The 17667-nt window shown below is 41.2% G+C and overlaps 1 protein-coding gene across 1 annotated transcript in view; it reads right to left on the minus strand.

Annotated features, from left to right (window-relative positions):
* Positions 1–17667, minus strand: part of MYO16 (myosin XVI) — a 569170-nt gene that overhangs the window by 259913 nt on the left and 291590 nt on the right. Inside the window, 4 exon segments of the mRNA XM_033177288.1 lie at positions 6859–7000; positions 9252–9323; positions 10087–10204; positions 13941–14052. Of these exon segments, the coding sequence (XP_033033179.1) occupies positions 6859–7000; positions 9252–9323; positions 10087–10204; positions 13941–14052 (444 nt within the window).

Here is a 17667-nt window from a genome sequence, read left to right on the forward strand (position 1 = left end):
ACCTGAGTCTAAAGGGCTGCCATGGACCGTGGAAGGGGGTGGGAGCAACCAGTACACACATGGATGCTGTTGCGGGAAGTCAGGGAGCCCGAACGGAGGAACCGGCTGAAGCCATGGCAGAAGAACATAAATTGTGAAGATTTCATGGACATTTATCCCCTGCCCCAATCAATATTCTTGTGATTTCCTATGCCTGTCTTTACTTTAATCTCTTAATTCCATCATCTTCGTAAGCTGAGGGTGAATGTTGCCTCAGGACCCTGTGATGACTGCGTTAACTGCACAAATTGTTTGTAGGGCACGTGTGTTTGAACAACATGAAATCTGGGCACCTTATGAACAGGATAACAGCGATGTTCAGGGAACAAGGGAGATAACCTTAAAGTCTGGCTGCCTGTAGGCCGGAAAGGACAGAGTCATATTTCTCTTATTACCGAAAATGGGTAAGAGAAGTATCGCTGAATTCTTTCCCCGGTAAGGAATATTAATAATTAACAGCCCTGGGAAAAGAATGCATTCCCAAAGGAGGCCTCTGAAATGGCCGCTCTGGGAGTGTCTGCCTTATGTAGATGTAGATAGGGATAAAACCTGCCCTAGTCTCCTGCAGTGCCCCCAGGCTTGCCAGGATTAGGAAATTCCAGCCTGGCAAATTCTAGTCAGACCAGTTCTCTGCTCTTGAACCTTGTTTATCAATGACAATGTGTGCACAGCTGGACACGGAAGTTCATTAGTGATTCTCATTTCGCCCTGACCTTGTGATCTCGCCCTGACCTCCTGCCTTGTGATCTTTTGTTGCCCTTGAAGCATGTGATCTCTGTGACCCACATCCTATCCGTACACTCCCTCCCTTTTGAAAACTGCTAATAAAAACGTGCTGGTTTTACAGCTCAGGGGGCATCATGGAACCTGCTGACGTGTGATGTCTCCCCTGGACACCCAGCTTTAAAATTTTTCTCTTTTGTACTCTTTCCCTTTATTTCTCAAACCAGACAACACTTAGGGAAAATAGAAAAGGACCCACATGAATATCAGGGGCGGGTTCCCCCAAAAGATGCATTTTGCACATCTTCAGGATCACAGGGAAAGGAATCCTAGTGATGAGAATTTATGAGGATTTGAAGAGAAAGGGTCAGTGATAGCCATCTTGGTGGCCAGGAAAGCCTTAAGATGTCAATCAGCAAACCAACAAATCCCTCACCTCCTTGTTCCTGTCCCCATTTTACCCTGACACTGGGGTGCAGCAGCCCACCTCACACCCTTCCCAGGAGGCTGACAGCTGCCCCTAGAAGCCTCACCTGTGGGAGACGGAGGGGAACTCTCACCTTTGAACATACTTAATTTCTGCTCCAATGCTGGCTATTTCGGGATTAAAGGGTCCATAGAACTGTGATTTATTTAAAAGCGACCAGAAAAATATTGGGACCTGATTAAGTTTTATATCAGAGTCAGAAAAATATTACCCCCATTGAATAAATGTTAAAGGGAGGTGGGACATAAGAAAATACATTTTCATTATACCACAAGTCATGCTTTTTGAAGAGTGTTACACCAAAACAAGTGAGAATAGTTTCATATAATGTTTAATTTGGTTACCCTGAAACACGTATAAGGCAACTCAGTTTGAAAAGTTGTGAACAATTCTACACACTTCTGGCAGCCACTATAATATTATGCATAATGCTACCCTTTCAGATCAACAGTAATTTCAGTGTGTTTCCCCAGCTATCTGGTTCAAAAGTTTGCAATTTTCTTGAGCAAAAGAATGGCAAATACTTAATGGAAGCCTTTCAATATTACATTAGAAACAGCCAGCTAATATCACAAAATGGAAAAGGGTTTCTTCAGTAATGAGGCAAAGTAGACCATGAAAGTGTAGAAGTGTTAAGAAAATTCTACGCCAAATCCTCTCTATCTCACAAGGTATGTTCTTAAGATGATGCTCCAACTCACAGTGGTGAAACCCTGGGTAGAAACCTATTCAGAGGTATAGAAAAAAAAAAATCTTTAACAACCCACAGTTCTCAATGTGATTGCCGTAACTGGGCAGAGGGGTGATTGAGCTCATTTGGGAAGCCATACGATGCTGCTATTTGCCACTCAAATGTGCTAACATGGTAGAAGGAACCCTGGCAACCTCACAATTCCTAAAAAGAAGGAGCAGAGCAGAGCTTTGGTCTGAGTGGAATTCATGAAACACCTGAGGGGAGGTGATGCCTCCTTGGGGAGAAGGGCTGTTATCTGTGGGAAGAGAGGGCCACAAGCCTTTGGATCCACTGGGGGAAAAGTGGACAGTGAGGACAAGGGAATGGAAGATCCATGGCAGCCCTGTCCATCGGTGGTGCCAATTTTCTACATGTGAAATTATGGGAATCTACGTATAGGTTCTCCAAATGGTTTAAACAAGGACTTTGTTAATACCTTCAGTGGTCATTGGGTATCAGCTGACAATTCACAGAGGTGTGGAGGCCAAACAATTCTAGAAAAGTGAAAACAAACTTAACAACTTTATTAGTTTTTCTTTAGAAATAATTTGATGTAATTTAAGATTATATTTTCATTGCTAAATATGATCAATTTAATGTGAACTGATGGCAAGTTATGAATAAACTACACGGGTCTTCCATATGCCTAGTGGCCAGAAAAGCTCCGGTCTATGCTCTCGAAAACACTAGAGAACAGCAACAACAAAAGACCCAACTCACTCAAAATGGGAGTCTCAAAGCCTACATACCTTTGTGCATTAGACTGTCCCTCAATCTTTCAAGTTTATGGACTCACATGTGCTAGGTAGAGACGCTTATTCATAGTCTTGAGGTTTTCTTATAGGAAAAGGAAGCCCCTTTAGCTATAAGTCTCTTGGCCTCTGGAAGACCGACTTACGCCCTTAGAGTCTAGGACGAGGCCTGGACAAGGAGAGCTCAGGACAGGCTTCCTGCACTCGCAGGGAGCACGTCATGGCCTCTGCTCCTCCAAATTCTAAGAGGGCACTGGCCACTTCAGGGCTTACTGGAACTGGTAGGTAAGTCAATCTGAGTCTAGGGCACAGCAGGCAGACACAACTGGTTCACTGTATAAATGGCATCTTCTCATGTCTGCTGTGTCACTCCTCAAATTGCTATTTTGACTCCCAAATGTCTTACTCCACTGTCTTTTTTTTTTTTTTTTTGAGATGGAGTTTTGCTCTTGTTGCCCAGGTGGGAGTGTAGTGGCACGATCTCGGCTCACTGCAACCTCCACCTCCCAGGTTCAAGTGATTCTCCTGCCTCAGCCTACCGAGTAGCTGGGACTACAGGGATGCACCACCACGCCTGGCTAATTTTTTATATTTTTGTATTTTTAGTAGAGACGGGGTTTCGCCATGTTGGTCAGCCTGGTCTTGAACTCCCGACCTCAGGTGATCCAGCCCCACTGGCCTCCCAAACTGCTGGGATTACAGGCATGAGCCACCGTGCCTGGCCTCTTACTACATTGCCTTATTCCTCAATCAATTAAGAATCAGAGATGAAAATGGGTGCTATGAAGTAATCCCCCCTGCCCCCATCTAAAGACCATGATAGCACTGAGCAAAGTTGAGCACATGAGTGTCTGATGCAGCAAGAGTGTACGAGAGGCAAAGACACGGTGAGGAGAGCACAGGTACTGCTGTAAGAGGCTGATGCTCTGTCTGTGTACGGGAGATCAAGGTGGAGTGGATTGGAAACTGTGCTTGCATTACTGGAGACTGTAATCATGAATTTTGTAATAATGACATTGGCATACACATTTAAATGATATGCAATATCCTTTATTTTAGAAGTCATAAAATTACAGTTTAGAAAAAGAAATGCCTCAGAAAATGATGAAAATAGTAAGCCTTTGGTTTTTACATGAGTTTCTCCAGAGGAAGAGCATTGGAAGGAGATGTGAGGAAGCAGACTGTGGTCACAACTGTGAGCTGTGCATCACATTTTCCTAGAGTTACCGTTTTACAATAAAACATGTTGTTTTTAGCTATTCAACAACATTTCTTCCCAAGGTAATTTATATATACACGCTTGGTGAACAACAAAGTTTTAAGAAAATATAGGGCACTATATTATTGCTCTTTTTTATTACTGTTATTATTCTTTTACCTGTTTGGACCAAATTATTTTCAGCTAAGCCTAATAAATAAAACTTCAGTGTCTTTCAATATTTAAAGTACCACTAAGTGTGGCCCTCAGTGGTCCCCAGCCCGCAGGGTCCGGGCCAAGCACTGCACAGCAGCCAGGCTCGCAGAGGATAACACCGCAGTAGGCAGCCACACGTCATCATAGACTGGATTCTGATTTGGCAAATGTGGCAAACGCTTCTGCTCATTTTCGTTAATCTCATCAACCTCACCTTCAAGATACCCAGGGTTTTTGTTTAGAAGTGAAAACTATTTGGATCCAGGTAGTGAAAGTAGAATTATTTTAATATGCTATATGATTAATATTGCACCTGTTTTACTGTAATCCAAGAAATGAATCCATCCTGTAACAAATAGACATTCACCTGCTTCAATTTCACTCATTTTCCCTTTATCACTTGTTAGAGTAAGTTGTAGTGATATGTATTCTCTCTTGCTAAATTTACAAATATAAACATACACACACACACATATAGTCATTATACATGTCTGTGTACTGTATGTATATATACATGTCTGTAGGAAAAGTATGTCTATCCTATCACAAGGTGTATTTACTGTGTGTGTGTATATAAATATAGTAATATATACACATATACTGTGAAAAATATGTCTATTCTATCACAATCAATGTGCTCTACAACTTCAACTGTAAGGATATTATTTATTTATATAATCTTTTTTGATATGATTATACTTCAAAAACATTGGGGATTGGTAAACAACAAGAGCCTATTCTAAGGTTATCTAACTTTTTGAGACTTTTCTGTGACTTAGGAAATGGGCCTATAAATCTGCAAAACCATAAGCTTTCCATGAATTCAAATGAATTAGAAATAATGCAAATATAACCTTTTCTTGCATTATTTGGGGTTTTAAATTCAGGTTTGGGTGACTCACGGGAGAAATAGAGAAGAAAACACGGGAGTTATGACTCAAATGAGAATACTGTCTCTTAGAAGTCAAACTTCTAATATGTTGATTCACCTCTAATTTCCGACGAATCCCTGTCCTCATTCATATGCTTAGTAATACATTTTAAAAGGTAAGACCATCCTTATAAATTTACACATTGCCACAGTGGCAATATTCCCATGAAAAGACAAATAATGTGCTTTCCACGGTTTATGATTGTAGTTTTCTTCCGGGTGTGTGTTTGTAGCAAAAACTGTAGAGCATTATATAAGTATTTCCAATTATATAAATTTAACACTCTGTAAAATGTAAATGTCAAATGAAAATTTTCTAGAAGTTTCTATGCACAGCTGGACTTACATATTCATTTTTTCAGTGTCAACTGCAGCAGAGCTGTTAATAATTTTATACATAGCTAATTTGGTAGACTTAGCATATTAGTACCATTCTGTGAATCATCTATACATTAACAAATTAACTGATAACAATAATAGCAAAATCAAGAGTCCTCATCATACTAAATACTACAATATTTCTGCTGAAACATGGTGTATACCATAGCCACTCTCAAATCACAGACTACTGAATATGCTGATCAATGTTCAGTGAGATTTGAGATGTGTACATTTTAATAAGAATTTCAGCATCCTCTTGTCTTTGAAATCTTCTGAGATGTCTATATTTATTTAAGAACTTTCCTATTAATATATATTAGTTCTAATGTTTTCCAAGAAACCTCTAAAGGCATCAGTTTTCAGGAATTTAATTTAAATTTAAGAAGTCTATATAGATGACAAAGAAATTCTCAGGTTTCATTCCAAGACAAGTACATGAAGACTTGTGAATGTGATTGTGCTCTCAACTGTCTGCTCAAGGTCACTACTAGTGACAAGAATAACAAGAAAGTTTTCCACTGATAATATGTAATGGAGATATATAATTTTTAGATGATGAAATAGCCCTGAAAAGCTACTATTTAAGATGTTTAGGGGCCGGGCACGGTGGCTCATGCCTGTAATCCCAGCACTTTGGGAGGCCGAGGCGGGCGGATCACCTGAGGTCAGGACTTCAAGACCAGCCTGACCAACATGCAGAAACCCCGTCTCTACTAAATACACAAAATTAGCCGGGTGTGGTGGCACATGCCTGCATTCCCAGCTACTAGGGAGGCTGAGGCAGGCGAATCCCCTGAACCCAGGAGGCGGAGGTTGCAGTGAGCTGAGATCGCACCATTGCACTCCTGCCTGGGCAGCAAGAGTGAAACTTCGTCTCAAAAAAAAAAAAAAAAAAAAGATTAGGGATATAAAGCCAAAATGATTACCATAGAGACCCTCTGTCACATAATCCACAAAATAAGTGAAGAAATAAGACGAAGCATTACTGATCCAAAACACATCATGAAATTGGTTCCAAAGGAGGTATGAGCTACTCCACAAATTCCAGTGCCTTACCTGTTCTTAGAGTGTCCTCTTCCTGGATTTATAAAATTTTTATATTTATTGGTGCACAAAAGGCAACATCTACCCTCAGTCCATAAAGAATGCATTTGCATATCTATGCACAGGAGATTATTAATTCATCAGTGTAAATGGGAGAGTACCCCAGGGAGGGGGCTTCACTTCCTAAAGAATAATCAATAAAATCCTTCAAGTCAGATTACCTTGTTAAAATAAAATATATTAATGAAGTTCAAATTATGGGTCACCCTGTAATATGAAGCTGCTTTTGGAGTTGAGCCTTTAAGTTACTTACTACAGTAATAACAACAGAACTTAACATCAATCAACTCCTACCTTCTCTGTTCGTCTTGACTGAGGAGGCAAGAATTCATGGTATTCACCAGAAAGCTAAACAAACGACTGTACAGGGACTTGGCCAAGAGGTCTCGGAAAAACTCAGCAATCTGTATGGTATGACGTCGCATTATCATATCCCCTAAAACCGTAGAAAGAAAAGGAGGAGTGAGCACAAGGGTTCCCTCATTTAGAAGCCAACCAAAACTCCACATAGCCTATTAATTCCCCACACGTCCATACGATAAGTGATGTATAAAAATTATACTGATTCTAATAAATGAGAAGGTCTCTGTCAGTTATTACGCAAAACAAAAGTCATGTACGTTGCAATCTTCTTTGTTAGAACTGTTGACCACAGCATTCCACCTTTATTGTAGGTTGTGTAATTTCACCTGTTAGGGAAACAGTTCTTCACAGGGCCCCTCCTGGCAAGGCTTTTGATAACAACTTGCTGGTTTGGATACTGAATCATCCTAAGGCATGTGGAAAGGGGCTATCTGGAAAATGGGATATATTTTAAATATTTTCAAAGGCATGATCTCATTAACCAGAATGTGGGTCTGGAGTTTGGAAAGAAGATCGGGCCTTAGGTAGGAATTTCTACGTCATTCTCAAAGACACAGTGATTGAACTCTTGAGTGACAGGTCTGTGGAAGAGACTAGAACAGAGATGGGGCCAAGGGAAAAAGAGCAAGGGTGGTTTGGCATTGAGCCTATCCCATCACTGTTGCAGGAAGGCTGAGTGTAAATGGGAGCCTAGAATTCATATTCTATGGCCTTGGCCAAACTTGCTGACCACTGCATCTCAGGCAAAGAAAGAGACTAGAAACAGGGTGGGGTCCACGTGCAGTGCGGGTGGAAGTGTTTTCAGTCTGTTAGAAGCACAGGTGAGGAAGGATAGCTACTGATACTGGCAGAAAATGTAGTCAGAGAGCTACAAGTTCAAGGTCATCGAGATGGAACAACACACGGCGAAGGGGCAGTGAAAGTGGGTGTGGCCATTTATGACACTGTGAAATTGATGTTCCTAGAGCCATGTGACTGAGGAGTGCAGATGGGTCACCCACAGGGTGGTGGTAGCAAGTGAGGGTGGTGTAAGCAGAGGAAATCATAGACACTAATGGGGAGCTCAATGTTTCTCAAAAGAAGGTGCGAAGAACAATGTCTTCAAGATGCTTAGTGTGGCGGGAGGCAAGGGTGCCAGTGGGGCCTCCCAAGCCACCTAAAGTGACGGGCTGGTCTATCTTCGAAAGACTGTTGGCCTTATTCCTGAAATGCCTATTGCATTTCAGAAAGATTATTTCAGAAGTAGTGTGGAAGGAGGGCAAGTTGAGATAAGGCCAGATAAAAGAGGAATCAGGAGTGTCTTGCTGTAATGCAGGGAAAGAATGATAAATTCAGCAGTGCTGATGAAAATGAAGGGTAGGAAGTAGGAATGGGAGATATTCATGGCATCTGTCTGACCTATGAATGGAGGAGTTGGAAGAGAAAGAGCTATCAAGGATAACTTTTGGGCAACTGAGTGAACGATGGGGAGATTCATTAAGTTTGGGGATATTCTGAGAGTAGGAGTGGGGCAGGAATCATGACTCACCTGCCTAAATACCTGCAAGTAGGCCCAAAAGGCCATAGAGGAAGAATAGCAGAGATTTAGAGAAAAAAGTTTAGAGGAATGGTGAGTTCTCATAATCACAACAAAGAGGAAAATCAGAAGGCCATCATTTAGAGTGAGTACTTGAAGATCATGTGGGAAAGCCACTGTCTTGGTTCACTGAGTAGAGATGCATGTAGCATAGACATTAAGCATGTCGTCTGGGAGTCACACAGCGCTAGATTCTAATTCCAGACATGTCACTTACTAGCGATTTGAGGTTCAAAGTTATTTAACTTACTTGAATTTTAGTTTTCCCCTCTGTTAAAATGGAAATAGTAATGCCCACATCAGAGCAATCTTTGAGAATTCAAACACTACAATTTTTATAGAACTTGGCACAATGCCTTTCAGTTTATAAATGCCCAATAAATGACAGCTATTCTAACCAATGAGGTAGCAGGGAAAGGTCGGTCCTTCATTGAAGAGTGCAGCATGGCACCATACATGCAAATGGATCCAATATTTCATTTGAAGAAATCCTCTTGGATTGATGGTTTTGTTTTTCTAAGATGACAGATTATCTAGAAAGGGCGACCGGTTAGGCAAAATGGTCTCTCAGGGGTATAAAGAGTCTAAACTATAGTCACATCAAATGACCAGACAGGTTCAAAATGCTTTTCTCATTTGACCTTAAATTCATAGAAATAGTTTCACTAAGTGGGGACAGGTCAAACTGTATTTAATTTTCATATTTGATTCTAAATTGCACAAAGATGTTAGGGTATAAAAAAATTACCTTTAAAATATTGAATGTCAGTTGTTAAGGCAGATGCCAACTCATCTGTTGATACTTGTAACATTCCAGCCACTAAAATTAAATCAGCATTATAAACATAAAGTTAGCATATTTTTTTATTCCAAGAACACTGAATTTTATGGCTATAATTGATAAGTCTTACATAGGCACATTACAAAACATGAGTATTTTAAAAAGTCATTACTACTGTAATTGTCAAATTCAACTAGAGAAACATCTTAGAGTACTCAAAATATTAATGAGTTCTTACAGTTCTGTGCATTAAATCACAGCAGATTTTTTTCCTCCCTGTCCTGACAGATGGTATGGAATTGTTTTTTTCCAGGTTCCTGGTTAAATCTCTTTGATATAGGTGAAGATATGTTGTTTATTGACAATCTGTGGTTTTAAGGTATTTTTTTAAAATCTGGGAGCGACTAAAGAGGCAACTTCAAAGAGAGAGATTCTTGGCAAGATCTTTGAAAGGGAAGTAATTACATTCTGTTTAAAATGTTTAACTAATAACATGCCCCCAAAATACACTGGGTGGTGGGGTGAAGGGTACTTAGAACAATATAAACACAAGTATGTGCTAAAGAATCAGTGTTGTTAACATGGTACACAGAATGAGAACAAAAAAGTACATCTTACTATTCATTTCCACAACAGATTATAAGAAAAAACGAAGTAGACAATTTTCCCAGCTCACTGAATTCTACTTATACAGGAAACGGTTTACGCCAACAGGCTTTTCTGTACTATGTCGCCATCTACTGGTAGATCTACAAAATTGCACATCAATGTGGTGAATGTCAGAAGGTCATGTTCCACTGACCTTGTTCCAGGAGCTGGAGGTCAGAAACGAAGGCGGAGTTCCCCTCAGTCAGGGCAGTAAACCGAATGTCTCCAAGGTGCAATATTGCTGCTAGAATTACGAACAGATTCTCCACCTCCTATGCGTTTTACAAACAGAGACAATGAATAGGGTGCTTAGAAGAAAGATTAAAAGGCAAAATGTTTAAATATCTAAAAGTAAGTTACAAAAATAATGACCCTATTAATGAGGTTGTGAGTTTGCAGATCCCAAATGTTCGCTATGGCAAGAAAACTACTAGTCTCTACCTCAACATCAAAACCTCATAATTCAAAGCATAGTTTCTCTAAATCAATGTTTCTGTTCCTGAAATGTAAGAGAGTCAGGAAATAATATTCTGATATAAATTAACAGCTTGTGAATAATCGTCATAACAAAAATGAATAATTGTGTGCCGTGGGTTTGACTGGCTGGACTTCACTTGTAAGGTTAGACTTACTCCCCCTCCTCTCCAGGCTCACGTTGGATGCTATTTAGACTTTGCAGTTGCTGTGGCCGCTTCATTCAAGAACCTACATTATAGTGTTCATTTCTTTGCTATCTCTCTTATGAGATAAATTAACATGATGATTACAAAATTGTTTACTTCTCCAGGAAAAACTAAAGGAGGCGTAATGAAAACCACCGTGCCTAGACTCACAAAATGCTCATTGTTTTTTAAGGTATTTTAAGGAAAACAGAAAAAAAATGGATGTTGGCAAGAACTATCTTTGAGCAGAGGGTAGCAGGAAGTAAGAGAGTGCTGAAAGAGAATCTGGAACGCTGCATAAAAAAATAAATGAGACCTTAAATTTGATTTTGGATAGTCATTTTTTGGCAAGAATGAAAAATCAAGAAAAAGCTGCAAGTTAAACTGTACTTCTCTAGAATGTCAGATATTTAGCATGATGATATCAATAGTAAAACACATTGAGCCCTGTGAAGGGCGAGTGGCATAGCCTGTTCCGTTCTCAGTCTCCTAATCTGTCATTTGAGAACAAACCTCCTTCCATAACTACTGTGGGAGCTGTTCTAAGAACAATGCTGATGTGCTTTATAAATATACAGTGGAAACAATATACTTCTTGAGACTTCCGCGATTTTCTCCAGAGCCTGTAATTTTCATAATAAGGTAAGATTTTACCAATTTTAAAATGAGAGCATTGAAAAGAATGATCTCTAATTTTCAGGTATAATAATATTTTATGAAGGTGATATACATATAAAAATGTTTTCAGTTAATCCCTAAATCATAAATTTGTTTTTCAAATTTAATTTACTTATGCTGTATGAAATGGCATTATTCAAGCCTCTCAAACTACTTAACCACTTGCCAACTTATTTTTTTCCCCTTTTTTTTTTTTTTTTTTGGAGAAAGGTTCTCACTCTGTTGCCCAGGCTGGACTGTAGTGGCACAATCGTAGCTTACTACAGCCTTGACCTCCCAGGCTCAAGTGATCCTCCCACTTCAGCCTCTTGAGTAGCTAGGACTACAGGCAAAAATTAGTGTCCAGCTAATGTTTTTGAAAACAGTTGCAGAGATGGGGGTCTCGCTATGCTGTTCAGGTTGGTCTTGAACTCCTGGCCTCAAGCAATCCTCTCATCTTGGCCTCCCAAAGTGCTGGGATTAGAGGCGTGCACCATCATGCCCAGCTTTTTTTTTTAATCAATTAGTCTTCGTGAAAGGTTCTGGTACCTGCAAGATAGGCACCTCTGGATAGACAGCTGAAGAATCTATACTGTCCTCAAGAACCTCATAATTTAGCGATGGAGACAGAGCTGTTAAAATAACTATAATGTGCATTACAGTGTGCTGGATTCTATGACAAAAGTAAAAATAAACTCCTTCCTGAGCAGAAAGGAGGCTGTGATTCCATGTCTCTGCGGAGTGAGCAGCCATCCCTGCCACCCTGCTAGACGGGAGAGCTGGAGGCATGGTTACGAACAGATCTCTCAGGACCACAATCACAAGTGTTGATTCAAGAACTCACTGGCCCAGAAATACCGTCCTTTGAATCTTACTGGACATCATCCATCCCTCTAAAGTGGATTAAATTGTCTTCATTCAAGTCACTCCCAGGGTCAGGATGAAATAATTAATAATTTGCTAGTGTGTACCTACTACTTTTACCAAGAAGGTTATGAGAGTCTCCCTGGGTTACCTGAGTCAGAAAGTGTACTTTGCTTGCCCTGCCTTTGAGGATCAGTCATGAATTTTCAAAGCCCCGTTTCCAGGCAACTGGTATGTTGGCAGAATGGTTTCTATCCATATCTCTAGCTTCACTTCCTATGAGGAGCAGACATCTCAGGCATGGAAGGAGGGAAAAATACCAAAACAAAAAAGTACCACAGCAGCAAGTGCAAAGACAGAACAGTGCCAGTGGGTAGGACTCAGTAAAGGAGAAAAACAGAGGCCAGGTAATCAGAGCCAAAAAGAACGAGATGCCATGTGATTGCGGGCTCCTCGAGTTCCAGTCTCTCAACACGGCAAGGGTGGGTGCAGCAAGGTGCCCCCGCATTCACTGATTTAGGGTGAGCCTCACTTCCTTCCTCTTCCCCCTGTGGACCTCTCCACCCTCCCCACCTCCTCACTGCCCCCGTGGACTGGCTTTAAAAAGAACAACTTTAAATCTGTGACCTAGTCTGGGCTTGTGAACTAGTGGCATGTCCAAGTTATCCCTGTGATATTATATTAGATATTCACGAGGAATTGCCCATAAATTGACCATAATCCAAAATACCACCATGTTGAATGGAGGCAAAGATAATGCCTCTGGGAAATAGAGATTGAAGGGAATTCTGAGAGGTCTTTCTCAAGCCTTAGACCATTTCTTACGTCTTATTCACTGGACGGGTGCTGTTTAATTCAGTAACCACTAACCACACATGGCTATGTCAATTTAAATGAATTAAAATAAAGAAATAGGAAACATTTATTTCTTCAGTCCACTAGCCACACTTCAAGCGTCCAGGAGCCACACGTGGCTGGAAGCTACCGTGCGGTACAGCACAGAGCAGGTCACTGACATTTCCATCATCAGAGATGGTTCTACTGCACGGCTATGGTCTAAAAGTTTTAAAGTGTAATTTTTCAGCTTCATAATGCTTGGAGGTATTTTCGGCTTCATAATACTTGCAGGTATTTGGCAATTCTGTGCAATCAAATATAACAATATTGAAACATTTACATTGTTCAAGAAGATGTTTTAACAAGGTGATTATGTTAATTTTCAAGTGATTCTTAACACGAACGGTTACTACAGGTTTATCAGTGTTTTCAGGGGTTGATCAAATATAAAGTTATTTGATCTGTTTTGGATACATCTATAAAATATATATTTTGAATATTATATATTTAAATTTTAAATTACATTTTATAAATATAATCTATAAATTATATTTTATAAATAAAATCTATAAATTATAAAGTTTATGATCTATTAAAATATATTTTAAATATTTTTAAATTATATATTATAAAATATATATTTTTAAAAATATATAATGTATATATTATATTCATTTTGGGAAAGGGCCCCTTGTCCACCCTCTTGAAAACTGCACCCGCTCCTCTTGCCACTCTCTGCTGACTGCTCTGTTTACTTCCTAGTTCCCTTCTTCCTCAACATGTGGATTAAGTCCTGCCCCCTGTCCCTGCCCCCACCAGCACGTCAGCTCCAGGAGGCAGGGATTGGGGCTCATTGTCTGTCGCATCATCAGTGTCCTCGGCAACGCGTGGAATGTCACAGGGGCTCAGTAAATACTTCTGAATGAAGAACTTTTATAAATTAGTAGAAGGTTGATTTACTCAGTGAAATATTTATGACATGACTCACCAAGTTGCTGAAACCAACTACATTCAGGGCTTGTTTCAAAACAGCCAATTTCTCCCTGTTCAGAGAACGCTCCCCTGTGGATGCATCGTCCTGCATGGTCTGGTTCAAATACCTGTTAGGAGACAAGGCGTGTAATGTTACCGCTTGGCTTCTGGTCAGATTTCTGTGGTTAAAAGTCACTTCTGCCATATTTGATCTCTAAAACGATGGGAATCACCTGGACATGGTGTCCCCATGTTTTCAAAGCGTTTGCTGCATAACAGCACATGATGTCTCAGGAAAGGGAGACGTTAGTTCTTGTTGTACCAGGACATATTTACATTCCTTTACTCAGTTTTCATCTTAGCTGCTGCACCTTTCCTTGTGACAGGAGAAGGTCACAAGTGATTCATGTATTTCTTTTTTTCTTTTTTTTTGAGGCGGAGTTTCGCTCTTGTCGCCCAGGCTAGAGTATAGTGGCACAGTCTTGGCTCACTGCAACCTCCGCCTCCCGGGTTCAAGCGTTTCTCCTGCCTCAGCCTCTTGAGTAACTGGGACTACAGGTGCGCACCACCATGCCCAGCTAATTTTTGTATTTTCAGTAGAGACAGGGTTTCACCATGTTGGTCAGGCTGGTCTTAAACTCCTGACCTTGGCCTCCCAAAGTGCTGGGATTATGGGCATGAGTCACCGCACCTGGCCGTGATTCATGTATTTCATATAAAAATTTGACAGGTTCTATCATACGCTTCGTAATTAATATCTGAACTAAAGACGCCTAATTTATAGTAAGTTATTATTTTTCCTTGTTGGTACTTTTCAATAATGAGATTGGTTGATTATGCCATTGATTTACTCCTTTGCCTCAACAAACGTGTATGAATCACCTATCTTAACACAGGCAATACCAAGCAGCTGAGAATATGAAGGAAAAGGACTCAACAACAGCAGAATAAACTATGCAGGGGCACAGACAAGGGAGATAGAATCAGAGAGACATACTCCAGGTATAAGTGTACAGGAAGGGGCCGCACCCAGAAGTGGACCATGAGGACACACGGTGGGGAAAAGCAGGTTTTGGTTCCAAGAGTTGTCATGTAAGAATTTGCCAAGCAACTCCCAGGCTTTCAGCTTATCCCTGGAATAATTAGAACATGTACAAAGCAGAAAGAATTGGTTAAGCATGATGCATATGGGGAAGATATATCCATGTGTGCAAAATTGGAGTCTAAGGTGAGATGAGCAAAGATTGATGAGATTGGAGAAGTAGCCAGGGCTTTGCACAACTTGAAAAAGAGTTTGTCATGTCTTGGAAGTGACGGCAGCTCTGAGGGCCTTGCAACAAAGAAGTGGCACGACCAGGTTAGTGCCTTGGAAAGAATATTCTGGTAGCCCAGGGCAAGATTACATGGAAAGAGGTAAGGCAAGTAAGGGGAGCATGTGGCCCAGTGAGAGACCAGTGGTGGTGAAGAAGCGGACGGATGGGGAGAGGAGAAGGGAGGAGGCAGAGCTGGCAGTACGAGGGGGTGAACTGGGCACCGGGAGGTGGAAAGCGGGGAGTTCATGATGAGTAGCAAGTCTCCGTCTGGGAAAACAGGGTGGACTGTGGGTCCGTTCACCTGGAAAACATTCTCAAGAGGAAGAATAGGTTTCTGGAAAGAAAAAGTCTTATATTTGATATTAGACACATTGACTTTAAACTACTTGTTAAAGTTTAAATGTAGTCCCAAGAAATAACAGCTATAAAGATCTGGAATTCAGAAAAACACTAGATAATAGGATCTGGAAGTCATCAACACGCAGAAGGCTAAAACCATGGGAGAGGGTGAGCTCACACAAAATGAGATGCTGGAATTAGGGCTGAGGAAAGAATGGAGTGTCCAGGATGGAGTAAGAATGTTACAAGAAATTTGAGTCATTAAAACAGAAGGTTTTTTTTTTTTTTTTTGAGACAGAGTCTTGTCCTGTTGCCCAGGCTAGAGTGTAGTGTGACGATCTCACTGCAACCTCCTCCTTCCTGGTTTAAGCAATTCCCCTGCCTCAGTCTCCCGAGTAGCTGGGATTACAGGCGCGCACCACCACGCCCGGCTAATTTTTGTATTTTAGTAGAGACAAGGTTTCACCATCTTGGCCAGGCTGGTCTCAAACTCCTGACCTCATGATCCACCCACCTCAGCCTCCCAAAATGCTGGGATTACACGTGTGAGCCACTGTGCCTGGCTGGAAAAGGTGCCTTTAAGACTGAATGATAGTGATGGAAAAGAGACCACAGAAACAAGGAAATTGTGCCCTTGACAAGGGGAATGTTTTTTGGAATTGGAAGGGAGAAGCAAATCGCAATGGCCATGTGAGCTGGGTCTGTGAGAACTTCTTTTCCCTCAATCTCGGCTGAGGTTGGAAGAACAATCTAGGGGCTGGAGTGGGGTGTGGGAGAGACTTTGGAATATGAACCTGCTGACGTAGAAGTATAAAAACCTGCATAAAAGACTTCAAGAAAGGGAGCCGTGGAGAGTACTGAAGAGGGGGAAACGGATGAGGTAAGGAGAGGGTGTGGAGTTGGTGCAAGATGTAAGTCTGCCTCTCACTGCAGAAACGACCTGACTTTCTAGGACGTGCCAGGTAAGGTGACAAACATGACCCTGAAGGCTGGTGCCATCTCAGGGGAGGAGAGCAACCAATGCTTGTAGCTTTGATTTTTCTAGGAGAGAAAGAGGTTGAGGTTCCAGTGACCAGGTGAAGGTCGTAGGAACCTAACAAATTTGCTGCGGAGAAGGGACAGTTGCGAAGCAGGGAGCAGCAGGAGCTCAGCTGACGCTGCAGCATGCCGTGCCCAGGTGGTGGTGGAGACCAGCTCCTAGGGTGGGGTCACCTCCTCTAGGGCCCCTCAAATGCCTGATGGAGGATGAGCAAGCTGGGGTTTGGGGCAGTAGAACAGAAAAAGGTCAAGGGCAATGATATCAGTAAGAAATTGGCTTACTATGGTCAGAGGGTCCTTTTGTCTGCAATCTAAAAACCTTTAGTGAGAAACCTTTTATTATTATTATTACTATTATTATTATTTATTATTATTATGCCGGGTCTTGCTCTGTTCCCAGCCTGGAGGGCATGGTGTGATCTCAACTCATTGCAGCTCTGCCTCCCAGGCACAAGTGATCCTCCCACTTCAGCCTCTCGAATAGCTGGGATCACAGGCACGTGTCGCCACGCCTGGCTAACTTTTTTGTATTTTTAGTAGAGACAGCGTCTTGCCATGTGGCCCAGGCTGGTCTTGAACTCCTGATCTCAAGCAGTCAGCATGTCTTGGCCTCCCAAAGTGCTGGAATTATAAGTGTGAGCCACCACATGCTGGCCCTAGTGATAAATCTTAATGATAAAAAATTGTAACCCCTCTCCATACTTCTGGTCCTCACAGTAGGTTTCTATGCATCTTCCTGACATTATCTTTTATTCTGACTTACTTGATCTTGCACAAGTTAATATTCCATTGAAGGGCCACTTGTCTTGCAAAGAACAATTGGCTCCTGTTATCATTAGAGTCAAATGGGCCAAAAAAAAAATTTTATAATTCTTGATAAGTAATCCATTAGTAAGCTCCCTGTAGCCCTGCACCAGCTAGCTTAAGTATTTCTTTCAGCCTGCCATCCTCCATTTTATTTTACTTTTTAACCTAGAATTTATAGCAGCTATGACCCGCTCCATGAGAAAGTATGAATACAGCGGCCTTTTTATTTCAGTTACATTTCGGGTA

This window comes from Trachypithecus francoisi, unplaced genomic scaffold (genome assembly GCF_009764315.1).
Source record: "Trachypithecus francoisi isolate TF-2019V2 unplaced genomic scaffold, Tfra_2.0 Lachesis_group18, whole genome shotgun sequence".
Taxonomy (NCBI): domain Eukaryota; kingdom Metazoa; phylum Chordata; class Mammalia; order Primates; family Cercopithecidae; genus Trachypithecus; species Trachypithecus francoisi.